This window comes from Cyprinus carpio, chromosome A1, assembly GCF_018340385.1.
Source record: "Cyprinus carpio isolate SPL01 chromosome A1, ASM1834038v1, whole genome shotgun sequence".
NCBI classification, from domain to species: Eukaryota; Metazoa; Chordata; class Actinopteri; order Cypriniformes; family Cyprinidae; genus Cyprinus; species Cyprinus carpio.
Genome location: NC_056572.1, coordinates 28705535 through 28720264, shown reverse-complemented (window position 1 = coordinate 28720264; position 14730 = coordinate 28705535). Strand labels below are relative to the sequence as shown.

At 34.7% G+C, this 14730-nt stretch overlaps 1 protein-coding gene across 4 annotated transcripts in view; it reads left to right on the top strand.

The window, feature by feature from the left end:
* The window catches only part of LOC109062622 (glutamate receptor ionotropic, NMDA 2B-like), a 98821-nt gene that overhangs the window by 48778 nt on the left and 35313 nt on the right, over positions 1–14730 (top strand). For all 4 annotated transcript variants that reach the window (XM_042760687.1, XM_042760703.1, XM_042760711.1 and 1 more), the window contains exons 4-5: positions 10552–10695; positions 14459–14729. In XM_042760687.1, the coding sequence (XP_042616621.1) occupies positions 10552–10695; positions 14459–14729 (415 nt within the window). The remainder of the gene's footprint in view (positions 1–10551; positions 10696–14458; position 14730) is intronic.

Sequence of the window (14730 nt, the reverse complement as noted above, 5' to 3'; positions counted from 1 at the left end):
TTAATGAAAAAAGTCATCAAGGCTGTGATTATTTGATTAAAAAAAACAGCTGCTATCTACTTAAATATATATTTTTAAATGAAATTTATTCCTGTGATATAAAAGTTGAATTTTCGGCATCATTGCACCAGTCATCAGTGTCACATGATCTTTGAGAAATCATTCTTATATGTTAATTAGCTGCACTATTTAGCTGCAATATAAGAAACTATTTTCAATTTCGAAAACAGTGCTTCTTAATATTATTTTAGTTCCTTGACTAGAAAGTTGAAAAGAACAGCATTTATTTGAAATATATATTTTTTTGTACCATTATAAATGTCTTTACTGTCAATTTTGATAAATTGAATGCATCTTTGCAGGAAAAAAAAATATTGATTTCTTTTAAATATTGATTTAAAATATCAGTCAAAGTGTACACAAAATTACCAAATTAAGGAAAGTAATTAAATGGATGAACTCACACCTCTAAAGTAAACTGAAGTAAATATGAAAGATGGTGACTTTTTAGCCACAATTCATGACATTAATTAAGAAACATTTTTAGCAATATTTTGTCATTCGTGAATTTTTTTTTTCCAGAGTTATGAAAAGCACCACTTGTGATGTTTACTTTATTCACTGTCACTATGGTTACAGGTGAAAAAACAAAAAGGGATTGACTTTTGCTAATTGTTTATATAGGCATTATTCATTCTGCTCCTTGAGATATTGTTTGAACATGACAATTTGAGAGTTTTACTAATAAATATGTTTGTCAATCTCAAACACTAACTTTGCAACATATCCAGTGTTCCATCATTTTCACTCTGATAATTAATACCATCATGATTACCACTATTAATTTAATTAGCCACATCCTGATATTTCTCTTCATCATAGCTACCTGCATAAAAATCAGCATCAACTGACATCACAAATTTTGATACACAATAACCTAAAAAATAGCATCCATTTTATAAAGACCCCGAGCAGCTTGTCTTCGTGTATGACTGATACAGTAATGTTTCACTCAGTGTACATCTCAACCAAAAATTCATGGAATAATAATTAATAACATATGTGTACAGTATGTGGGAGTGGGAGTTGTAGTACACATGAAAATGGCAGTGTGTACATCATTCGTGGAACCGGTTTGAAATGTTCCTTCCTCTCAGACACAGAGTTGGTTTTGTTCTGGGAGAGATAGAAATGATGAGGGGTTTGGGAGAAGAGAGGAACGTATGTTATTGACTTTCCTAAAGAAAGAGACATAAAGGGGGGAAGCAAAAGAGAGAAAAGAGAAGATAAAGTCCAGGTTGAAAGACAGAGGGAGGAGGTAATAGACAACAGAGAGACGGGCTGACAGCGCTGGTGACATGACGAATAAGACATGATGCAGCCAAGACTGATAATGGAAGAGAAAGTTTCAACAATTAATGAGCCTGGTAGCACATCTCATTTTCTCTGGAAGAAAAACAGCAAGAATGAGGGATCAGAGAAGTAAGGGGGATGGGGGGGGGTGAAATTCTTTGCTCTCATTTCCCTTAGAGGGGCCTTGAGGCAGAAAAACTTGAAAAAGAGCAAAAAGGGGAAAGAAAATGAGGTCATTGTGTTTCTGACATGGAAACTTAGGCCATTGCCTATGGCTAATGCATGGGCGTTATCTTACTAAGTTATTAACCAGACTACAGTTCACATCACTGAGTGTCGTTTATGTTATTATACTGTTGCAAAGTCCTGTGTTTGAATATTTAGGTGTGCAACTATTCAATTAATCTGTCAGCTATTTCTTACATTTATACATTCTTATCCATCTATCTATACTCACACAAACATAAATGTATACAATGTTTACATATATGTATGTGTTATATTTTGATTATTTTTAAACTATGTAAAATTACATTTTATACATTTTTTTTCTAAATTACAAATAAAACAATAAAATCTCAAAATGCTTTAAATGCTACAAATTAATTTAGGCAACACAACATTATGACAGTATGAATAAAGTATGAAAAATGAAATGTATATTCATCTTGATTTGCTGAAGGTTACATTTAAGAGGATTATTAAATTATTAGTCATTTTAAAGATTAACTTTAAGTGCACTTTAGATGATGGCAGAGGTAATCTAAATGTAAAAAACCGAGTAAATGAGCATGCATATATCAATGTTGACTGATATGGATGAATAGAAAAACAATGCAATCCATCCATATAATCATGCAGAGCAAAATAACTAAATTTCAAACTATTTATCATTGTTATTTGAGTGTATAATTGTGAAATTATTATTGTTGTCATTATTATTTAATATATTATTATTATTAATTTATTGTAATTTCCGTTTTAATTACATTTTTAATAATTTTGTTGTGTTTTTGTCATTTTTATTTGCTGTTGTTTGGGGATATATATATATAATATATATATATATATATATATATATATATATATATATATATATATATATATATATATATATATATATATATATATATATATATATATATATTATATATATAATTTATATATATATATATATATATATATTTATTTTTTTTTTTTTTTTTTTCTCCAATTGTCTGTAGTTTTTATCCTTTTTATTTAAGTAGTTATTTTAGAACAAGTTATTTGAAAATGGAAAATGTTCTGGCTAAAATAAACTAGGTAATTTTGTATTTAATTTTTTATTTTATTTCAAGAAACAAATATATTTTTATGGTTTTAGTTTTAGTTAATTATAATACCCCAGCTCTCAAATGTATTACTATATCATGCATCATCTAATATTACAAAGTTTTTTTTTTTTCTGCAGTGACATCACTGAACAAGGTTTTTTGTGGATTCTCTGGAAATATTGATTTTTCCAATAAGTTGTTTCAGCCCTAGTTCCTTACATATCAGTGTGTACGTGACCAGCTTTTTAAACTGCTATTTACTGTCGCTTTGACAGAGTGTAATCTCCATCAAAAGGCTTTACATTCAACAGCTTACGCAATGATTCATCTTGTATGCGGGCTACAGAACTCTGCTCTGGAGAGAGAAGTAGCAGCGTCGTGCCACACGCATTAGTGCATTATGAGTATCCACTCTGGCTGTAATAGAAATGATTGTGAGGGGAGTTTTAGTGCTTTTATGGTACTGTTTACCTCCATGATGCTGATTAACGCAGATGCACCTTGGGCTCACGGCACTATTGAGACAAGGTGTCTAGACGTCACTCACACCTATGGCTAAATTAGTTCTCGCTTTATCCTTGAAATTCGGGGCCTCAGGAAGAGAGAAGAGAGTGAAAGAAAAGGGGAGAGGAGATGCACAGGGAGAAAATAGGAATTATCTTTGCTGGACGGAAAAAGCCCTGTGTTTCAATCAAAGACAGGCTTTTAAAAAAAAATTGATTTAAAAGCGCTGATGGGGAGGGGAACGTATATCACATTAATTATGCATCATACTGTATGTGACATGCAATTAATTCATTGTGTGTTTGATTAGAGATTGAGGGAGGGAGGCCCTTAAATAAGATATGATGATCAAGCACAATGTGTTGATGGTTCAGAATAACATGAAAATATATTTTTTTTTTCTGTGAAGATTACAGTAGAAACACCCAAAAGGTGAATTTGACTTTTTAAAAGGTTGAAAACATTCTGTGTAATGACAAATACTGTAATTTGTCATCTCAAACTAAATTAATATATTTTAATGTTGGTAGATAATTATATTAGGACTTTAAAAAGGTAATATACTGAAAAAATTTGGTGTAGAAACAATTTTTATCAACTGGATCTTCAAATATTCAGTATATATGGAGACCATCTGAGATAATTTTGTGTGTGTGTGTGTGTGTTTGTCAGTGTCAATTATATATTAGTACATGCTAAATGCTAGGATCCACTACTAATTGTTTACATTATTATTTTTATTATTATTATTTTACACAACTATTCATGAGGGACACAGGTGGCACCTGTCTTGTAGAAAAACGCAGTCTGAGAGATGCCATAGGCTGTGGGTGAGAATATTGGATACAGGGCCATAAAACATAAATAGTGTGCCCATGGAAAAGTAAAAGCAGAAAAACACAAGTGTGTTACACAAAGGCAAGAACAGAAAATAAACCCAGTACAATCCAAAGAATATAAAGCAGTTTGATGTTTATTTGTGTTGGAGCTGTAGCAGCATGGGAACCCGTATGCTAAATGAACAGCTGGACATGCAGTGGAGCCTATTGATTGTTTATAGTACATATTGCCTGGGGAAATAAGATGTTTTTAAATAAGATATAAGGTACAGAAAGAGTAAGAATGCTGTTCAGATTTTTGCTTTCACCTTTATTTTTGAACAAATACTCTAGATAAAGATGTGTGTTCTCCTGATGCAATGTTTAGAGAGAAAACTTTTCTAACACTCATTCAAATAGAAATCAGGCACTTCTAGACTCTCTCATTTGTTTTACAGACAAATATTAAAGTAAGATGCTCAGTTGATTTTACAGATTGTTCACTAACATCAGCCTCATTATGTGAAACACAACAAAAGCAGAAGACTGAGCGGGGAGAATTGTGGCGGCACACCCTTGCTCTAATCCTTTGATGGCTCGGGTTGTTATGAGCAAGACTTTTTATTGTCGTTTCCTCTGTGTCTCGTGCTTCCCTCTGTCTCTCCTTCTTTCTCCTCTTTCCATCCTTTTTCTAAAACCCCTTGCGTGACTTATGACTCATCATATATATCACCATTCTATCTTTTATCTTTTGTTCTATCTATCTATCTATCTATCTATCTATCTATCTATCTATCTATCTATCTATCTATCTATCTATCTATCTCGATTCCAAAAAAGTTGGGACACTGTACAAATTGTGAATAAAAACAGAATGCAATGATGTGGAAGTTTCAAATTTCAATATTTTATTCAGAATACAACATAGATGACATATCAAATGTTTAAACTGAGAAAATGTATCATTTTAAGCGAAAAATAAGTTGATTTAAATTTCATGGCATCAACACATCTCAAAAAAGTTGGGACAAGGCCATGTTTACCACTGTGTGCAAATGTAAAACAGTCTGCAAATGTCTGGGGACTGAGGAGACAAGTTGCTCAAGTTTAGGGCCCGAAGATCACGAATGGTTTTCCGGCCTTGACCCTTACGCACAGAGATTGTTCCAGATTCTCTGAATCTTTGGATGATATTATGCACTATAGATGATGATAACTTCAAACTCTTTGCAATTTTTCTATGAGAAACTCCTTTCTGATATTACTCCACTATTTTTCGCCGCAGCATTGTGGGAATTGGTGATCCTCTGCCCATCTTGACTTCTGAGAGACACTGCCACTCTGAGAGGCTCTTTTTATACCCAATCATGTTGCCAATTGACCTAATAAGTTGCAAATTGGTCCTCCAGCTCTTCCTTATATGTACATTTAACTTTTCCGGCCTCTTATTACTACCTGTCCCAACTTTTTTGGAATGTGTAGCTCTCATGAAATCCAAAATGAGCCAATATTTGGCATGACATTTCAAAATGCCTCACTTTCAACATTTGATATGTTATCTATATTCTATTGTGAATAAAATATAAGTTTATGAGATTTGTAAATTATTCCATTCCTTTTTTACTCACAATTTGTACAGTGTCCCAACTTTTTTGGAATCAGGTTTCTATCTATCTATCTATCTATCTATCTATCTATCTATCTATCTATCTATCTATCTATCTATCTATCTATCTATCTATCTATCTATCTATCTATCTATCTATCTATCTATCTATCTATCTATCTATCTATCATCTATCTATCTGTCTGTCTGTCTGTCTGTCTGTCTGTAGACCTTTATCAGTCTACAGTATCTAAGGCTCTATCATTCTATCTTTCTGTCTATTGTAACATTAAGTGTCCATCTATTATATATAAGGGTTCACTTTTAGTCTACAGTAATTATACTTTGTCGAGGGGGTTGTATAATTGAGACAATTATTTTTAATAATCTTTTCAATTATTCTGTGCAATTATTTTTTTCTTACTACCGCATTGTTTTTTCCCTCTTTGATCCTAAGTGTATCTGTACACTTTAATTTCAATAAATGTTTTATCTTCAGCGATCAAGGTTGTGCTCTCTTTTTCTCTGTAGCTCCGTGATTGCTGCCATGCTTAACAAGCCAGCAGCAGTAGAGGCTGTTAATGCTGCGAGTGACCTTCTGGAGAGCGAGTCTCTGTCTCCCTCTCCACGGCTCAGCACAAGCTCTGTTTGGCTGTGCTAATGTTACTGGAGTTCTGAAGGGTTGAATCTAAACTATCTTGTCAACACAGTTGTAGAGGAGAGGAGCTGTCTTTAGTGACGGAGGTAATGGTACATCAACTTTACTCAGAAGATACGAAGAAATCAAATTAAGAATTCTGGACTCCTGACTCTCATTTTATCTCGCTCTCTTTCTCTCCTCCTTTTCATTTCTCTCTTTCTACTTCCTCTCTCCATGTCTGTTCTTTTTCTCATCTAATTTTTTTTTATTCAAACCTGTCTATAGTCTGTGTTAAGTAATAGATTTTGGAGCACTACTCGCTGGAAGGGCCTCTTTTTTATTGTTGTAGAAAATCACAGAAGTTGCTCTCTGGTTGAGTTTCAATCAGTACTGAATATAGAAAAAGCATTGTCTAAGATAGTACTTCTGATAAAAACCTCAAAAAGATTTTATTTTAATTTAATGCATTTCTAGAAAAGAACTTTCCTTGGTCAGGCTATGAACAGACTGCAGGTGTATCCTAATGGTACGTCATATCAGAATAATCATATTTATCAGTGTACATAAAGTGAAAACTGTGAATGTTGACATTACTGTTACAGAAGAATGACGACTTGTATGAGCTGGTTGTTCATATGACAACATACACTGTAGTCCGTAAGTGGAATTTTATTGAAAATGAATGTTATCACATTTTTTATTTTTTTTATCAAGTATCAATGTTTAATAAAATGCCAATTAGATTAGAAATCAGTGTTTCATCGCATTTTGTATAGTACCCAAAACACCAAAGAGACAATCAGAGGAAGGCTAGTTAGAGTAAAAAGTAAGAGATAAAGTAATAAAAATAAAAAAATAGGTTTATTAAATAGTTCAGTTCCAATGCTACGTCAAACTTCATTTGACCAGCACAAATCCAACAAGTGTGATTATACCACAAGCTATAATAATGGAAAATTACAGCTTCGAACCATCAACACGTGGCATTAAAAACCTTGAAATGGAGACTTTCTCTTACACGTAAAGACACATATCCTTTGAAACCACACATTCATAAAATTAAACAAGTGTAAAAAATAACATAACATTTAATAATAGCCTATGTAAAACGAACGATCAATGAATGAATAAATAAAAGGGGTAAATAAATTGTTTAAATGATTATTATAAATATTTCTATGATTAAATGGAATAACAAAATAATCAAATAAATAATAGTGAATGAATGAATGAATATAAAAGAAAGAATATAAAAAACAGCTCAAATGTGTGGTTGCTCTCTTGAAGCAACACACAGGCATCTCTCTCTTAGGATTTCTGGCTGCTAAACGGCCTTATTTCCAATCAGTCTGATACTAGATCCATCATGGTAGATCAGCTGATGAATCACTTGAATTTAGATGCATGCTTTCCTCAACGGACCTGATTCTTCATTTCTAAATCTCTCGCCTTCCTCTCTTAATGACATGCTGTTCTGGTGCGGTATCGTCGATGGCAGGAGCTCAGCTGTTATCCCCTCCCAGCAGTCAAGAGTTAGTGGGAAACTTATTTTATGCCTCGCATTCGAATATTAAAGATGCTTTGCTTATAAACTGCCTCTCCAGGACACTAGTCTCCATTATTGAAGAGGACGGGAGGAAAGTAGTGAGAGGATAGTAATGTAGGGTCTGGATTAGCTCCCTGCTGCTCATGTGGGGCTGTACTGAGTATGGTGGATGGCTAGGTTGGCCACTCCATTGTGCTAAACAGGCGATAGAGGAATGGGAGTCTGCTAATTCACTTGCATGTGCAGTGCATGTGTCTGTGATCGCTCATTTTGAGATGAATAGACTCGGAACGGATGAAGAGGAGAAATGGAGCGAGGGAGACTGATGACAGGGAGGGGGTGAGGAGCAGAAGTGTAGAACGACGGATTAGAGAGGCATGATCCGGAAAACAAATCTGACACATGGTATCCTATATTATATGTGTGTGTGTTAAATGTAAAGTCAAAATGGGAGGCAATTAGCTTGCATTTCACATGTGCATCACAGTGAAGGTGTATCTGAAGTGTGAGCAGTGTAAACTGGTGTTGTCGGTGTCTTGTCGTTTTTGCAAGGAAAATGACAACTTGGAATCTGGAATGGGTTGACTGAACATTTATTCTATTGACTAACAGAAACTGTCAGTAAAATAAGCATGTGTGGTCGACCTTGATAGATTTCTCTCCTTTTTGGGATGTAGTAGAATTATAAACTAGATTATTATTATTATTTTATTATATTGTATTTGTACAGTTTTTGACGTTACAAGAGTTGCTCAAGGTTATGAAACTACAAGGTGCTTCCCAGAAAACAAATGTAATGCTGATATAAGACTGGCATGTCGTTGCAAAGGATTTTTATTATTATTATTATTATTATTATTATTATTATTATTATATTTTAAAGGGGCAAAACATGGTAATGGTTGAATGGTTAAAAAAAAGTTAAAGTCACTATTGTGTTAAATGAGAAAAGTGTAAAAAAAAAACAGCTATTTTTTCTGCATCTGAATTAATGCTTATATATCTACAGACAGTTTATTGCAGCTCAGAGGTGGCATGAATGGATTTACACTGCAATTGCAATTGCATAAATAATAGCATGAGATTAATGGGTTTTAAATGGGTATTAAAATTTTTTTTATTAATATGGAAATATGAAATTATTTTTTAATGAAATGATACTCTAAATAACAAACTAAAACTGCCTTAAAAGTGCAATACAAATCTGCTCAAAGATAGTAGGACAGCCTCTTGAGAAGTTATATGAACTTTCTTATCATAAGAACCTCTTAAGGCTGGCCAAGAATATTGTTTCTAATCCCAGTCATGTGTTATATAATGAATTTGTGCTTCTACCATCTAATCGTCGATACAAGGTCCCTAGATTTAATCGAGGGAAACACTCTTTTTTTACCAATGTTAAAAACAACTGTGCTGTTGAATATTTTCATGGAAACTGATATACACATTTTTACAGGTTTCTTTGATGAATAGAAAGTTAACAGCATTTTTAGAAATCTTATAGACATAGAAATAGAAATGGAAATCTTTTGTAACATTATATCTTTACTGTCATTTGTGATCAGTTTAATTCTTGCTTGGTGAGTAAAAGTGCTGATTTCTTTCCAAAAAAGAAAAAGAAATCTTCCTGACCCCATGATTGGAGTTCTACATCTCTGATGGGATCAACTCCAAAGGGGAAGAGGAGGAATTAAGACAGGAAATTAATATTGGGGGCACGTAAATGAATAGAAGAAGGCAGAGACACACATACACACTGGCAAATCAAGCACACATTAAACATTTAGTGAAACTCTACAAAACAAGAATATATAAACACATACATAAAACATTATACTACAACTGTTAGATTAACAACCTAAGCCCCCCTCCCCACAGCCCCATCAGTGTTGTTACCTCATTAAAGCCGAATCAAGGTAATGGATCAGTCCATCTCGGACCCCATGGGGGTCGGCTTTGATGTTGAGTAGAGCATGGAGACCGGAAAGAGAGATTTCGCCACGCGGCATGACTAACATGGCAAACGCCCACGACCGACTTCACACATGAGGGCACACAGAACAATCATTTACAAGCATGTACAGACCTATATGTACATCAGTGTGTATGCATTCGTGTGCACTGTCACATGTGTGCATAGCTTTAAAACATTTTGGCCTATTTGCTACTGACAGCTTACACACATGCACACACTCTCTCACACACACACACACACGCATCAGTGTATGCATATTAGATGTGAAGAGTTCATCGACATGCTTATTATAAGCATCTGAAATCTTCAAATCATTCATCATCAGTGTACTGTGGACATTTCATTTTTATATTTGAACTGCCTGGGATGTAACATTTGTTTCAGGAGTGAAGTGGTCATTTAGATGTTAAGGAAGAAAAATGTGTCTCGCTTCACAGTCACATGCTTTGATGCAGCAGATGTTAGATGCTGCTGGGTTCGGTTCATATTTCTCTACCCTCTTTCTCCTGATCCTTGTTCCCTTTATCCAAACTTAAACAGGTAACTGTGGTGAAAAGAAAAAAATTATACTTAACTTTGGATTTGTCAGTTTGTCTGCAAGAATTATACAAGAATAAATGAGCTGGGTTTAAAAAAAATGATTGAGCAAGCAGATTCTCATCTCTCTCTTTGACATACTCTATGTACTGCTGAAAACCGGTATGAATTATAACTATAACCTACTGATATCCTATTATAATGTGATTCCCCTTGATTCTTCTGTTCTCATGCATGCGTTTTTCTTTGTTTTTTGCAGGATGATCATTCCATGTTCTTCCAGTTTGGTCCCTCTATAGAGCAGCAAGCCTCTGTCATGCTTAACATAATGGAGGAATATGACTGGTACATATTCTCCATCGTCACCACCTACTACCCTGGATACCAGGACTTTGTCAATCGGGTGAGATTTAAAAAAATATATATATATGTAGATATAAATTAGAGCGAGCTTCTGGAAAGGCACATAAGTCTGAACTAGCGAGTTTATTGGTGTATATTGGTGTAGTTTATTGAGTATATTGGTGCAGCACCAGTGGTTGTCTTGTAGGCAAACATCAGTACCTTGAATTTGATGCAATTGGCAGCCAGTGCAAACTGATGAAGAGAGGTGTGACATGGGCTTTCTTTGGCTCGTTAAAGACCACTCTCGCTGCTGCATTCTGGATCAGTTGCAGAGGCTTGATAAATGCCGGTAGGCCCTGCAAGATAGCATTACAATAGTCCAGTCTGGAGAGAAAAAGAGCTTGGACAAGGAGTTGTGCGGCCTGCTCTGATAATACACATATAGTAATACACTGTACGTCAGGTCAGGTTTTATGTCTTCATCCAAGCCTGTCTGTGTGTGTGCATGATTCAAGTAAAATTAAAAATAAAACATATGAGTTCTGATGTCAGTTCAGTTCAGGTGTTATTTCATATTAAGCTTAGAAGACTGCAGGAACCCATCAAACATAGATCACATGTTAGCTAAATATATACACTACTGTTCAAAATGTAAGATTTCTAAATGTTTTTTGCAAAAATCTCTTATGCTCACCAAGGCTGCATTCGTTAAAACACAGCAAAATTTATATTGTGAAATAATATTAAAAATGTTTTCAAATGTAATTTATTTTATTACAATGTTTTATTGTTATCAATATTGGTAATAAAACATTTTTTATTATTATTATTAATAATTATAGTAATAATAATGAATAATAATGATGCATAATATTTTTGAGGGAAATCGTGCTACATTTTTTCAGGATTCTTGAATAGAAAGAACAATATTTATTTGCAATAGAAATCTTTGTGACTATAAAAGTCTTTGCTGTCACTTTTGATCAATTTAATGTGTTCTTGCTGAATAAAAGTATTACTTTCTTGAAAAAAAGTTTATCAACCCTGAACTTCTGAACAGTATTGTATGTATGTGAATTGTTGTTGTTACTTTAATTTTTTATTTTAAAGTTATGTTTAACACTGAGAGTTTAACAATTGTTATCTGAACTTTATTTGTGAAGAAATTTGGAGTGGTGCAGAAAATAGCATTGCTATGTGGTTGCTAAGATGTTCTGCATGTTTTTAGCATGTTGCTGTGTGGTTGCTAGGGTGTTCTGGGTAGTTCCAGGAGTTGCTAGGTGATTTCTGTTGTGTTTTGAGTGGGTGAGAGAAACATATCTCCAATCACCTATCCAGAGCTAAACCAATTTGGCCAAATTGAGATGGGGATCTCGTGAAACCCCAGACTGCTGTTTGCTTCACTGCCCCTAATTCTTGAAACTCTAGCTGGTTCGGTTCACACCCTAATACCGGCGTTCTAACTCCCGCTGGGGTGCCAGCAGCTGCAGTTCGAGTCTCTTTCATCATCAGGAGTTTGCCTATGCTCCTGTCTCAACTAATAATCTCTTCCTCTCCTATGTCTTCTGTATGCTGGGGCTCCTGTCAAAACTAATACACATGTCCTTTCACCTACTTTCAGTATACGTCGCTCATATAGGAACTACTTTCCTCTCCAATTTCATGTCTTATTGTTTCTGATTTCAAGGCATAGTTCACTCATAAATAAAAATTGTGTCATCATTAACATTTACTGGCCTGTATGTCATTCTCAACCCATGTGACAACAGAAAAGAGGCTGCACGCAAGATAGAAAGTCAAACGGGTTCAGAATGACATGAGGGTGAGTAAATGATGACTGGTGGAATTTTGCCTGTAACCATCTTTCTGTTTATACATCACACCTCTCTCATAATATATGGCTTTAGCCTTGTATACGAGCCCCTAATAGTAGTGTTGACCCTTTAATTCATGCCAGCAAAAACAGCCTCTTAACAGGGTTATTTATTGTAAACTAAAACTAGAACTATTAAAAACATTTGGTAAACTGAAATAAAAATAAATTCAACCTAAATACTACTCATATCAAAATGACTAAAAAGTAAATTAAAATAACTGAAAATAAAACAAAAAAAGTTAATAATAATTTTTTTAAAAACTGCAATATTATATAAATAACACTGCTTTAGAAATGTGTATAGTGAATATAGAAATGTTTGTTATATACCACTGTACATTGCCTCAACTGGGAAGCAATAGCTTCAACTTATAGTCAGCTGTGGTCACAGACCTCCTAAATTTGTCTGTCCCACAGTGCTGTGGATAAAGTTCTTAAATGCACAGTGCAATGGTCAGGATTGCGTTCTTTGATTTCTGCTGTACTTTCAGTAATTCCCCAAATCGGCGCGACCCCAGGGCAATGCAAGCAGAGCCCAGTAGAGGTCCAGAGGATGCTCTGCTTATTGAGGAGGCTCATGCAGCAGGCTCTTGATGTTCTTGCAGGTGTATAGCAGGCAGGTTTTTGATGCTCTACCAGTGAGACCAGTGCCAGGCTTTGTGTTGTTGTCTGCTGGGGGAGGAACAATGGTTCAGACGATTCCAAAAGCTTGAACAAATTGTGTCCAGTGCTATACTCTCCTCTCCAGCCACACTAAGATCTGTTTTCTTGTGCCTCCTATTTGGCCCTTCATCTTCTGCAATAGCCTGCTATGCCACAGTACCTACACAATTTTATTCTCTTACTTTGCGTTTTGTAAATGATCGTGGAAATACCTTGGTATTTAAATGAGGAATTCACAGTGTATAAGGAAAATATCATTTATCAGCAAACTGATCAGCCGTTGGTGGACTATATTGAATATGCACGCTCATTTCTCATGTTTTTACATTTCGCCACCATCTAAAACTCACTGATCTTTATAAAATCTCAACATAATGTCCATTTTTTATAATGTACATTTATGTAATGTTGCCTAAATTCACTTCTAGCATTTAAAACTATTGATTTTAGTGTAGTTTTGGTTCAATTTTAATACCAAACCATTTTTTTTGGTTATCGCCATATAATTATAGTATAAATCAGTGTTGTTACATTTAACTTAAAGTGTAATTATTAAAAAAAAAAAAATAATTCAGCAACTGAAATAATTCTGAAATAAAATAAAATATGAATACAAATTAGAGTATTATTAGAAAAATAATCAAAAGGGACCCAAAAATGAAAATGTACATTTTTCACAGTCATTTTTTGTAGGTTTACCCCTGTGGTACTGCATGCTCACACTACACTTGACTGCATGTGTGTAATGATACTGTCAGTGCAGTTTGCAAGTCTGTCAAATTGGCATACAGAAATATGCATCATCAGAATTGTGGGTACGATAATTTCATCTCCCTCTAGTTCTGACTGCAGTAGATTATAATGGAAAGCATCTCTATGGACTCGTGTTTGAACAATTTGTTATGAGGAAATGCAGTTTAATTTCACTCTGTCTCCTCAGACAGAGCAGAGCAGTGCAGAGCAGTTCTGTGCATTTTGAAATGTGGGTTAGGTTTGCTTCTTTTTACAAATCACAGAGATCAAAAAATGTTTGCTGGGCTGTTATCTGGAAGAAGCGCATGATGGGAATTTCACTTTTATGATTAGTGTTTTCATTTATTCCTTTAAACAAAAATTTAGCTTTCCCTTTCTATCTCTCATTGTCTTTTTGCCAGTTTTCTTTTTAAACTTAATATATCTAGAGAACAAAAGTGAACCATTTCGGGAGAGCTGGAGGCAGCAGGAGGCTGTTACAGGACATGCTGTTTTTTAATCTTTCTCTGTCTGTTTTGCCTTCATCCAGATCCGGAGTACCGTCGAGAACAGTTTTGTTGGCTGGGAGCTGGAAGAGGTGCTGCTGTTGGACATGTCAGTAGATGATGGTGACTCAAAGATCCAGAACCAGATGAAGAAGCTCCAAAGTCCTGTTATACTACTGTACTGCACAAAAGAAGAAGCCATGACCATTTTCGAGGTGGCCCATTCTGTCGGCCTCACTGGTTATGGTTACACCTGGATCGTACCATCTCTGGTGACAGGGGATGCAGATAATGTACCCAGCGTCTTTCCAACAGG